At 25.0% G+C, this 13,406-nt stretch overlaps 3 protein-coding genes across 4 annotated transcripts; 2 read left to right on the forward strand and 1 right to left on the reverse strand.

Moving 5' to 3' along the window:
* Window positions 1-2,775: 2,775 nt before the first annotated feature.
* On the forward strand, window positions 2,776-4,107 carry LOC113561211 (tRNA-splicing endonuclease subunit SEN2). The gene is made up of 3 exons (XM_026967504.1): window positions 2,776-3,072; window positions 3,192-3,696; window positions 3,758-4,107. The coding sequence occupies exons 1-3, from the start codon at window positions 2,887-2,889 to the stop codon at window positions 4,030-4,032; spliced, it is 966 nt and encodes a 321-aa protein (XP_026823305.1). The 5' UTR covers window positions 2,776-2,886; the 3' UTR covers window positions 4,033-4,107.
* Window positions 4,042-4,889, reverse strand: LOC113561212 (COX assembly mitochondrial protein homolog). Its single transcript, XM_026967505.1, has 3 exons — window positions 4,595-4,889; window positions 4,419-4,523; window positions 4,042-4,356 (listed from the first exon to the last, which is right to left on the reverse strand). Exons 1-3 carry the CDS (start codon window positions 4,659-4,661, stop codon window positions 4,151-4,153), a joined length of 378 nt encoding a protein of 125 aa, XP_026823306.1. The 5' UTR covers window positions 4,662-4,889; the 3' UTR covers window positions 4,042-4,150.
* A 190-nt stretch (window positions 4,890-5,079) lies between these two features.
* LOC113555905 (26S proteasome non-ATPase regulatory subunit 14) lies at window positions 5,080-8,181 on the forward strand. 2 transcript variants are annotated; one of them, XM_026960522.1, is made up of 6 exons: window positions 5,080-5,251; window positions 5,344-5,596; window positions 5,660-5,876; window positions 7,447-7,559; window positions 7,670-7,870; window positions 7,948-8,109. In XM_026960522.1, exons 2-6 carry the CDS (start codon window positions 5,354-5,356, stop codon window positions 8,107-8,109), a joined length of 936 nt encoding a protein of 311 aa, XP_026816323.1. In that variant the 5' UTR covers window positions 5,080-5,251; window positions 5,344-5,353. The 2 variants fall into 2 exon arrangements, with proteins under 2 accessions (XP_026816323.1, XP_026816329.1); XM_026960528.1 differs by lacking the exon at window positions 5,080-5,251 and having other exon boundaries at window positions 5,354-5,596; window positions 7,948-8,181.
* The last annotated feature ends 5,225 nt before the right edge of the window (window positions 8,182-13,406 follow it).

Below are 13,406 nucleotides of genomic sequence, written 5' to 3' on the forward strand. Positions count from 1 at the left end.
TACAATATACAATTAATTTTCTTTTGTTCATTAATTCATTATGTATGCAACCACGTGTCATTAATCAAAAACAAAAATTAAATTTATTTTTGTCGATATATTACCTATAATATATGTGTAGATACGTACAAGATGTAATCAATATTTATGGAAACTCCATAACGTAATTTGTTAAATTACAGTATTTCATTAAACTTTCTTAAATATATTGTCGCACACTCGCATCACATTATAATCTATAGCGTATAATCTGTAGTGGTTCATACTTAAGTTTATCATTTTTGATAAAAGTATAGATTAAATGATACTATATAAATTAGTAAGTTATAATTACATGCATATTATATTACATATTATTAACAAATACAGATTCATATAAAGACGGACCTTTATACCGTTACCTTGATATTATGTTAGACGTGATAATTATATGTAAAAATCATGCGAGTATGAAAATCACAGAAGCAGATTATAAATATAATATTACAGTTTCCAGTTATGAACAGTGAACACATAATATTTTATTAGTATAAAAAAATATTATAAAATAGTGACAAGTATGTACGAGTGTTTAATAAATTAAAATTGTAATAACTAAGGGTTTTATCAAAAATGTATGCTTGAGTAGAGCTCAAATGCTTTTACAATATTTAAAACATTAGGTATTTATCATTAATTATAATTTTATTCTTATTATAAACCTATCTGATATAAATATACGAATACGTGACATCATGTCGACATATATTAATATTTAAGTAATATATTGTATTGAAGCGAAAACTGTTCCTGCAGGACTTAGAATATTTTATTTATAAGACAACTTGGAGTACAATTTTTTAATCTAATCAGTGTTTCTCTGTAATTGTTTCTCAAATAATTGTCGAGTAAATGTATAATCAATACATATAGGTAGGTAGCCGGTATAAATAGTACATGGTACACGGATACACTTAACAGTTTCAAACTTTATTATTTACATTTTTCTCAACTGTATACTTTTAGACGGTAGTGTGGCCAAAATTCACACAGTTCAACAGAACAACTAGGTATAGTCCTTTCAATTTAAAAACAAATTATAAACTTATCCACGTACTATACTATTACAACTTAAAATTATTAATATACCTAACTAAATTAAGTTGATTAGAGCATAATAAGCGTAATGAACTTACTCCGCACAAACTTGAATTAATAAATTTGAATAATTTAATATTATTATATTTTGTAATTTCTATTCATCCATAATTCGTCTATACCAAGCTAGTAATATCAAGTGTTCGCTACCACTGCCTATAGGTTGCTATAAAATTCAAAATTTTTGTATGTATCCATAGAGAAAAACTCGGTTTCCACAGTATTGTAGGAGTGCATGTTATTGTCAATTGTAAAAAAGACGTCATACCTGCATGTTGTTACTCAGGTGCACTTGTCCGTCTTACTAACGCATAACATGGAAAAATTTACGTTTAGAAGTGTTTGTTTACTCTGTTATTTTTATTAGATATTTCAATGAATTGATCTGTTATAAAATTTAATAGAAATAATATTATCTATTAGACGCTACTTTAATGGTTCGATCGATTTATTTTTGATATTTTGAAACAAGTCATGACGTCCTCTATTAAGCCAAGCAAACAGGTCCTTTCTTAGATAGTTATACATTTATATATCAATATATTATACTGTGTGTCTGCATTATTTAATGTGTTAAGGTAAGTATACTTGCTCATACCATTGATTAATTATAGCTTTTTACATGACGTAATTAAGTTGCTTTATTTTAATTTTGTTTAAAATCCAATATTAAATTATTATAAAAAAATATCGTGACTATAGTTTTTTAATATTTTTAATTTAAAAATTAACGACTTACTAGAAGCTTGTATTAAATTTTCAAGCATGCAAATATTTTTAAAAATTTCTTATGTCTATAAATACCTCTGAAATAGTCGAAATATTTTGAAAAGTGTTTACCGTCATTCATTTTCGAGTTAAGTGCCCACAATCTACATCAAAAAACCAAAATCAATTTTGTTGAAAAACTCGCTTCTCATTAATTTTTTGTTTGTTTTACCTAGTTATAAAAATCAATATAGGCGAATTTTTCAAGTTTGAATTTTTCAAAGTACAAACTAGATCAAATTTGGTATCCAAAACCACACTAATTTTTTGAAAAATGAAACATTTTATCGACTAACTATTATGAATTAGTCCACCAAAAAAAAAAAAAAAACCTGATAAAATTAATACATATATTAACGCTCCACTCAGAATCTAAATTAATTAATTTAATTATGTCTTAACGTAATAACGTGTTATAATATGTAATATACTAATATAGTAATCTATAGATTTTTGAAATAATATTTAGGTAAAAAAATTAAAAATATTGGTGATCTATTTCCAAGATTTTTGATAATTCTTATTTATTATAGGTTTGTATTTCTTTATAACAGGTCTACGGCAAATGGCAACACTGATAAACTTTATCATTATTTCAACGATAAGAGGTGTTTAAAAATTAATATGTGCTTTGAATGTTTTAAAAATGAAGTTAATTATTTTGGTGTAGAATGTATTAAATCACGATTTAATACAATCTTAAATCGTGGCGTAATTTGTACTTTTATTATTTTTGTTTATAATAATTATTAGTTAACAGCATTCATTTCTTCGTGGATACATTTTCAAATTATTGTTAATATGTTTTAAATTTTTGATTATGATAAACTTAATTTGTTATAATTTAGCAAATTCAAAATAAAAAAAAAAAGGAATTTAATAAAAACAATGTTATATAAATTATATAACACATAATTTCAGTATTTGAATTACTAGATTTTTTTTTTAAATTTTAACATCGAATTGAAATTATTGTTACAAATGTTGCCTTTGAAACCACCAGTATCTAAAAAAAATGTAAAAAATATTAAACTGATTAATTTACCAATTTTTGATGAAAATGGAGACGTTTTGGATCAAAATTCATGGCCAAAATACCAAGGAATTTTTAATGGGAGAGTTATCATCATCAACAATTTAAACGATAAATCCAGTCTTTACAATTTGGTTTGTAAATTGTTTATACTTAGTTTTTAGGAATATATTTTTTTTTATTTGAAATCTTTTTGAAGTCATTGGACCTCAATGTGTAGAGTTAATGTAAAATTAATATTTTTTAATATCAGGGTTGTTTTGGACAATTTGGTATAATTGACAAGGACAAATTCATAGATTACAAAACCCTACAAAATCAAGTGTTGAGACAAAAAAAAAATTGGCAAGCCATGGAATTAGTGCCTTTTGATTTTCCTTATAACAACCAAAATGAGGAAGATGAGATAAATGTACAAACTAAATTTCAAAAAGCTCATGATACTAATAAACCAATTTTTAGTAATTGGAAAGAATTAAAATCAAGTCGTTCTACAGAATATGAACAATTGTTAATTCTATCTGGTGTTCAACATGAATTATCATACTTTTTACTTTTGGAAGAAGCTTTTTTTTTATGTTACACATTAGAATGTTTGGAAATGCGAAAAGAAAATGGCTCTTTAATGAGTGTAGTTGAATGTTGGAAGCAATTTAATGGTTTAAAAAAACATTTTCCATATTATTATGCAGCTTATCATTATTATAGATCAAAAGGTTGGGTTGTTAAACCTGGACAACAGTATGGTGGAGATTATGGTGAGCTATAAATGTTAATAGGATATTTATTTTTTATTCAATGGTATATGGTTTTTTTCAGTACTGTACAAATCATCACCTAATTACTATCATTCTTCATACGTGGTTGTGATCAGTGCTAATGGTCAAAATAGTGAATTGTTACCATCATGGCCTTCATGGTATGGATGTGGTCGAGCAATAGAAGCCGCCAATAAAGATTTGCTTATATGTACAGTTCTTGGTCCTGCGTATGAAGAAGAAATGCTAATTGATCTGTTACAGTACACAGTTAATGACACTATTGTAAGACGTTGGGTGCCATCTCAAAACAGAAAAAAACCTCAATGTTGTTAATATGAGTAAACCTTACACAAAAAAAATAGTATATTGTGTGACTAAAAACAAAAATATACAGATTTAATGACTATATTTTTAGCCAATTTTTTCTAATCTATGATTTTTTTTGAAATATTCAACTTCTTATTTTCTGTACTTCTGCATTTTTTTTAACTCCTGTTAGTCTATATTGTCTCCGTTCTTGTAAATATTGATCTCGACATTCTTTAATAAAATCTTCATTATGAAACCACTTGGACATACAATCATTTAATCCTTTTACTTCTGCTCTACATTTATAGAACATCCAGAATCCGGTATTCAAACAACAATCTCCAAACACTAAACACAGTTTAAAAATATTAATTTTTACCAATAAATAAACCTAGATGTAGTACAGTTACCTTTATTTTCTTCAGAACATTTTTCATATTTTGCTCTTTCTCTGATAATTTTTGGTATTACTACATTTTGTTCAATTTTTCTTAATTTATAGCTATCAGGATCTCCTGAAATGTAATGGAAACAATTTTTTAAGGAATAAATCTTTTAGGAAAGTCAATAAAGAAAATGTGCTTACCCAACCCGTGTGGTCCTCCTCCATATCGAGGTTTACGGTCCTCCTTAATTTCTGACGATGCAAACATTATAGAATAGGATAGTATTACGCTGATGATTAAAGATGTATTTTAAAATAATATTTTTAACACAGAAAAACTAAGTTTACTTGAAATAATATAATATTATAATTTTACATGATAGGTATTTTATTGTATAAAATCCCAGTTTAAACTTTCAAATTGGAAGTTCCAAACTATTTCCTACTAAATATTAAATATTAATCGAGAAATTTTGAACTGACTTCTGAAAAAGTGCTAAAGCTAAACTTGTGATAAAAATATTTTTTTTTTTTTTTGATATTACTTTATCAATTGTATTATCAATTATTTTGATTTTCTTCATTTTACTTTCTAACCGTGGTCTAACCTCAATTTCTGAGTAAACATAGTATTTTAGGTTATGTGATTAGTTTGTTGTCAAACTTAAATTCGCTTAATCATTTTTCGAATACATATTATTATACACTAGTCACTTCTCTATATACACTACACAATAGTTTGTAGTGAGTATCTTCAAAGTTCAAAGTAGTGAATGTCTACAAACGATTAACAATACGTTTGTTGATGATTTTACATTAGTTTGTAATTTTAAATCGTAACAGTTACCTACAATACAGGTATGTTGTGTATAATTCAGTTTGTTAATAGTTTAAACGTCGACATATTATATTAAATCTTTGTAACTCTCTCGATTTTGTTCTGCGAATAGTTAAAAAGTCATGGATCGTCTATTGAGGTTGGGCGGTGGTATTCCTTTGGGACAAGGGTCGGCGCCTGCTGCCGATACTCCCGTTGTAGATACTGCTGAACAAGTGTATGTGTCGTCGTTGGCCTTATTAAAAATGTTAAAACACGGCCGTGCTGGAGTTCCTATGGAAGTCATGGGCTTGATGTTAGGTGAATTTGTGGACGATTACACCGTACGCGTTATTGATGTATTTGCAATGCCCCAAACTGGAACTGTAAGAATGTGTAATACTTATTTATTACTTATATTTATACTTGGTGTTAATTGATCATTTTAGGGTGTAAGTGTTGAAGCTGTAGATCCAGTATTTCAAGCAAAGATGTTGGATATGTTGAAACAAACTGGCAGGCCGGAAATGGTTGTAGGATGGTATCATTCACATCCAGGGTTTGGCTGCTGGTTGTCTGGTGTAGATATTAATACACAACAAAGTTTTGAAGCCCTCTCTGAAAGAGCTGTTGCTGTTGTAGTGGACCCAATTCAAAGTGTTAAAGGTAATACTTAATATAGTGTTTATTGCTTCTATGTTTATAAATACAAAAAATAGAATAAAAATTATTTTTAAAAGGTATTGTTAATTAATTTAATATTGTGTTGCAACTTTTTTAATGGTCAATTTATTGTTAAAAACTTTAAATGTGTTTAATTTTGATACTGTTTAATGAGATCATTTTGTATGTAAATATTTTAGTGAAATTACAAACAACAAAAGTATTTATTTTGGTCAACTTAAAATTTAAGTCTTAAAGAAAAAAATTTAGTTACTGTTAAAGGTAGAATTTAACGGACGATTAGTGTTATATTACAATTGTTATTAACAAGGTAATTAATCCTTATCAAAAATTCCAATTTGAATTAAATAAATATTTAACATTATCTGAAAATTTTGTGCTTAAAATAAATTAAATGAAAAAGTAATTTAAACTTCTACCTAAACAATTAGTATACAGTTTTTTCTCCTATTTTTTTTTTTTTGTACCTTTTCATTAATTTTAATATTAACAATAATTTTATTTAACAACACACAATTGTAATTAAAATATTACTTTAAACTATATTATGTTATAATTCAATATACGTTAACATTTGTTTGGATCCGACAAATTTATTTATAAGATAAAATAATGTATGAGCATACATTAATTCTTGTTGTTCAAACTTTTTCATCACACATCTCCTTTTTAACATTACAATGTTTAGATAGCTCTCAAATTAATGAGGACGTAACAAGACAATGTTTAAATGTTCTTTTATACATACATTATTTTTATATCAATAATTATGAAACAAAGAATGTAATAGTTATGCATAGAAAACCAAAAATAAATGTTCAATGTTTAGAACAAAATAAACAATAAGTTTTGGTAACATCTTTCATGTAACTCACTTTTTTTCATCATATATAATTAATATTTTTCTTCTGTGTAGCGGCTTCAAGGTGGTCTTTAGATGCCTATGAATTATGTTGTTTTACGTGTATCAAAATAACATACCAGTATAATACACTTAAACAAATAAATACTAGGTACTTATAATATTGTATACTCTTATTTTCCATTTTATGTACATTTATAGTTGTATATTGTTTAATATAACATAATAGATTTTTAAATCATTAATAAAATGTCATACTAGTATAATTTATATTATTCTAATATAATACTCTATGCATTTTAAAAATAGACTTGATTATCATATAACGTCAAATCCTAATTTTTAAGTGTGTTATGAGTATTTTTAAATATTAATATTTTACATACTCGTAACTTAAAAATTAAAATATTGTATAAATCAAACAAGAGAACACAAATAATCAATTTACCTTTAAGTATCATAATAGGTCAATATTAAAGCTAACAACATAAAAGAAACTGTTAAACATATATTTTGGTATGTTATCTGATAATAAAATATAAACAACACAAAAAATATGAATTCCAAACTAAGAACAAAGAAATTAAATTACTGTTTGAAAAAATGTCTCTTTGTTATTCTATAAAATATGTATACAATTTTTTTAGTTATTTTCACTATAATTAATTTAATTTATTATTTAACATTTAGGAAAGGTAGTTATTGATGCCTTCCGTTTAATTAACCCCAATATGATGGTACTTGGTCAAGAGCCAAGACAAACTACTAGCAACTTAGGACATTTACAAAAACCTTCAGTTCAAGTTAGTAAAATATTTATTTTTATTATTTTGATATTAATTATTGAGAAATTTACAAATTGCATTTGTAATATAATATTATAAGTGAGTTGTAATCTTATTGTCCGTTTTAGGCTCTAATTCATGGTCTTAATCGTCATTATTATTCCATTTCAATAAACTACCGGAAAAATGAACTCGAACAAAAAATGTTACTGAATCTACATAAAAAATCATGGATGGATGGAATGGCACTTGAAGATTACGAAAAACACTGTGACACCAACCGATCAACAGTTAAAGAAATGCTAGAATTAGCTAAGAGTTACAATAAAGTAAATACCTATTTTCTGATAAAGGAAACAGAATTTATTTACTAATACTGAAATATATTGTGTTTAATTGTTAATAGGCTTTGGAAGACGAGGATAAAATGACACCAGAACAATTGGCCATCAAAAATGTAGGCAAACAAGATCCTAAGAGGCATTTGGAAGAAAAAGTTGATAACTTAATGTCTGGAAATATTGTTCAGTGTTTGGGTTCTATGTTGGATACTGTAGTATTTAAATAATACTTGTGGAATATTATGCAATCAAGGAAAAAATATGGAGATAAATAAATTATTTTGAATTGTATATCAGAATTTAATAGTTAATATTTGTTTGCCGCTCCAATATTTCTATGAATATTACTCATAAGTCATAACTCTATTTTCTCTTTTTTTATTATAAATAAATCTTGATTAATAAAGATTTCTATTCATATAATTTAAGCTATGATTATCATTCATATTAATCCTATTAATAGGTTTTAAAGAAATAAATAAACATTTTTTTATTTTATTTTAAGGTATTAAAGTAAAAAAAAAAAAAAGGAATAATGAGTGTAATAAATAATAATATTTAAGAATTTACTTACTATTCAAATGTTTTTATAAAAAATAATTTTAGTTATATTTTTATTTAGTTACCTACATTACATCTTAAGAATCTCCTTTACGGTTATTATTATATGTGTAATTTATAAAATCAGTGGTGGCTTATGGATTTAAAAGAAAAAAAATACATTTAAAAGTAATGATTTAATATCATCTATAAAAATGTACATTGTAAAATAGGTATAAGTATGAGCATTAATTAACTATTTGTGCTTTGTTTATTTCTAGGACTCGTATGATTTATATTCTTTTTGATTTGTTATACGAAAATATTTAGTTTTTTTAAACATGACACTTTATGTTTTTAATTTTGATCTTATTATTTTAAAATTATATTTCCTATTTCTATTTAACATTTTGTGCTTATCAGTTTTGGGATCAAAATACCAGGAAAAACATTTTTGCCAGACCCTCATAAATATGGAAAATTTGAAGAGTAACAAAGTAATACATTTCCAAAATAAACTAGTTTTCATAAAATTAAAAAATAAAATTGAATTTTTAGAAAATTAAAAAGTTGTATTTACACTTAAAATAATCAAAGTATAAGAAAAAACTCAATTAAAAATAATAGATAAGAAATCTGTCGTTGTCTTTTCACATTTGTCAGTATGGCATACGTATCATTGTATTAACAATTAAGTACTAACAAAATTATCATTCATGCATTTCTGTACATAATACATATATACTAGTTGCCTTTATTTGAAATACATAAAATTAGACTTTAACATTTCTCATCTTTAAATGTGTATGGTATTCAATTATATTAAAAATAATGAATAGATTTTAAAATAATTAGGTTATTATTAAATGTCTCAATTGATCTTGTAATAATCATATAAATTTAATTTGAAATTTCCATATAAACTATAATAAATATAAAGTCTCTGGTAAATATAAATTTATTTATTAATACTAAAATATTTATACATAAGGACATTGTTGCTGTAATGTTGACTATTATTAGTATTATTAAACTCTTGGTTTTATCTTTTATGATATTGTAGTTTTAATTTTAAATTTTACATGTACAATAGCCACCATAGCTCGTTGTTTGCATCATAAGGGATACCATAACCTTATGAAATAATGCTATTGAAGTTTAATAAAAAAAAATTAATATTATTTTACAAAGACATAAAGCAATAAAACTATATAATTATAAATTAACATTTATCAATTTATTAGTTGTTAGTTAATACTATTAATTGGTTTAGGTAAATATTACATTATTAAAAATAATAAATATTTATTATAGGCATTGCAAATATAAATAAACTTGTAGTGTTTATGCAATTTAATAATATAAATCCTTAGAGATTGTATTTTGCATGGACTAAATTTGTGTGTAAATGGCATATTGAATTTTATACTATATGTCTATGTAATATGTATTGTGATTTATATGTTTAATATGAAATTATTAAGTAAGTATGTAATAACTAATTTTTGTTACAGTCTACATTATTTTAATTAATTGCAAATTGAAGATTATTCTTATTTAATCAAATAACATAAATAATATTTGAGAAATGAGAAATGTTTGATGTTTTTTTTATGGCTCTGACAATAATTTTTTAGTTTAGGACTTAATGGTTAAGACGATTAATGTGGTGTGACCTATCCGTGATAAATTAAACCATAATAATATAAATGGATTATCATTTTTAACTAAAATTTTGATATTAAAAGTACCACAAATATACACGAACCTAGCATGCCAACATAAATAATTATGTAAAGCGAATAACTATTAAATAATATTAATCATTATTTTTCATCGTTATTCAATAGTACGACTAGTCTCATGATGATAATAATAGTTTTATAGCTATCAACTATTTTATGACCAATGAAGATCAATAGTTACATATTAACTGACAATATTTCAATAATTTGCCTGAATTTATATTATTGAATATTTCAAATTTAAAGCATTGACAGTATTGTCTATATTTTAACTCTATAATATTGATTTGCATGATAAGTTTCTAAAAAAAAACATTGGTACCTTTGTTTTTTTTCTACTAATACTCATTCAAGCATCAAGCAAAAGTGTACCTACCTTGTTCTTTTCGGCTAATACTCGTTGACATTAAATGAGATATTGACCACATTTCCATTAAAACTTATACTTTAAGACCATTAAAGTCCATTATACAGATGAAAGCAGTATATTTATTCTATACTAGACACTAGTACTAATATTTCACTAGTCCAATATTTTTTTTAATGCATTGTTAGTATTGTTATATTCTGGGATGGGAACTTTCAACTTATTACTTAATGCGATAAAAAATAATGAAATATTCAAAAAAGCTTACATAAGCATTATTATGTAATAAAATATGAAGTTATTTAAAAAAAAAATATGTTTGTATATGAATAAATTAAAAAATGTCAAATTATTTAAAAAAAGTTATACAAATTTCGGTATAATTTTTTTATTTTTTTGTTTGTAGATCTTGAAACTTACTTCGATTATCCACAGTCCTACAACCGTTTTTATGTATACACAGTTAAAAAAAAAAAAAAACCCGCCATACACCGTCACATCATCTATATATTTTAAGTTATATCATATGGATAATTGATTGAAATTTATCGAATAGGTAAAAAGTTTATTTTTATTAAAAACTACATGATAAACAAATTTTTACCAACTATATAATATAAACCTTTTTATTGGGTCGATAAATTGCGATAAATTATTATAGGTATAGTATAATTCGAAATATAGGAAATGTGACGATATGTGACAGCTCTTTATTTTAAATTTATTTAAATCAATGATTTACTAATATAATATGCATTAGTATGCTTAAAATCTTTAAATATGCATAATCGTGTAAATTTGGCCAAATGTACAAAAATGTGCAACATTAATTTTTGTATTTAAATTTTATGAAATATGAAATGAATTTGTATCGAATCAGATTTTTAATATGAAGCTTCTTGATAAATATGCAAATGCATAATGTTCCAAGCCCTGGAATTATATTAATGTTTGGTATAAAAAAAACTAGACGTTTTTTTTTATCTATTTATTAATTTTTTTGTTTTAACAAATCTTTTGTTTTTACAAGGTTTTTAACAAAAACTAGACGTTAAATTGTATTTAAAAAAAGTACCTGCAACTCAAAACATAATTCTTATAAATATTCTGCGTATTCGACAAACTTATAATTTCGATATTAATCTAGAGTTCTATTATTATTCCTCAAAAAAATTTTATTAACATGCATAATATTCTGTTACCAGTATTTTATAGTATTTCGAACAAACTCACTGTATAGCAGCGTATAACAGATGTTAAGTATTAAGAAGTAAATAATTTTTTTAAATTTAAACGTATCTCATTTAGTAGAGAAAAAAAGGTACACTTTGATGAAAACGTCAAGCGAGTTCCGTAATTACTTACGATTTATAATATATTATAATAGTTAAATTTATGGTCTACACAAAATTAATCTATACCAATAGCGTTTGTTTGTATGTTCGGGATAAACTCCAAAAGTACTTATTCAATCGCCGTGCAGTTTATTTTTAAATTAAAGTGGATATCACAACAGAGAAGGTTTTAGGCATACATTTAGTCCGATAAAGTTAATAAATAGTTAGTTATTAATAATTAAAATAAACGTATAAATTGTATACCTATATATATATATATATTATTTATAAATTATTATACATATTGTGCGGCACGGCGGCCCGCGGGTTTCCAGCTACCTGAACCTGACCTTTTTTTTGTGTGTTTATTTTATCGGCGAGTAGATATGAATAATTGTTTCGAGAAGTAAAATACTTGCCGTACCATGTTATTTTAACAATTTTATTATCATAGGTTTGTATATTAGGTAGGTACACTAATATTGTATAGCGTATAGACTGTTTAGTTAGCAAAAACCACTCGAAGAGACGAGTTCTCTGGTATATAATATTTTGCTTATACTAAAATGTCAGTATGGGAATAGGTTATTTAGTTAATAGGTTATATCAGTAAGTTTTCTAGAAAATATGTTCTAATATTATTATATCTGTACTAATATATAAAATGATAGCGTATGTTTGAGTGTTCGGGATCAACTCCGAAAGTACTTATTCAATCGTCGTGCAGTTTTTTTGAACTAAAGAGGACATCGCAGAAAAGGTATTTGGCACAAATTTAGTCCGGTAAAGTTAATCAATAATTGGTTATTATTAATTAAAATCTTGGGCGGAGCCGAGACGGGTATGCTAGTATTGTACATAATATGATATGCCCCTAAATTGCCTACACCATGCGCCGTCTTACCCTAATGTGTCGCCATAATACAATTTTATTATAATATTGTAATTGTAGTAAATCTATCAACAGCTTTTTTACAAAACTCGAAATCAAATATTCTACTCACATTTATTGTATTACCCATATAAAAGCATTTTAAATTTGTATCATAAATGTTACTATTTCAGTAAATGAGGCGTGGATTAAGGTTATTATAATTATTATTATTATGAATAATAGTGTATAAAACACTACAGTACTACACTACACTATATTATGTTAATAATAAATTATTATTTATTATTAATATTATACACGGCAGGCAGTTTGATAGTCGCCATTAACTTGTGTGAACTCAATATACAAATATATACAGCCTACGATATATTTATTGTAAACAGTGTTTTAACAAAGGTATGTACATTGAAACATAATTTAAAGTTTGTTAATAGTTATGCTAAATGTTGTGAATCAAACGAGTTTATTTTTACTGATAAAAACCTCTTGTACAAGTGCTTAAACCTTATCCATAAAATAATAAAAGTATCGCTTTGGATAACTATTATTGTATAATAAGGGTTTTCGACCACAATACAATTATAGCTGTGATACTAAAACGACAGAATATTTCTGAGACATGACATGGAAATTAACTTAC

This window comes from Rhopalosiphum maidis, chromosome 4, assembly GCF_003676215.2.
Source record: "Rhopalosiphum maidis isolate BTI-1 chromosome 4, ASM367621v3, whole genome shotgun sequence".
Taxonomy (NCBI): domain Eukaryota; kingdom Metazoa; phylum Arthropoda; class Insecta; order Hemiptera; family Aphididae; genus Rhopalosiphum; species Rhopalosiphum maidis.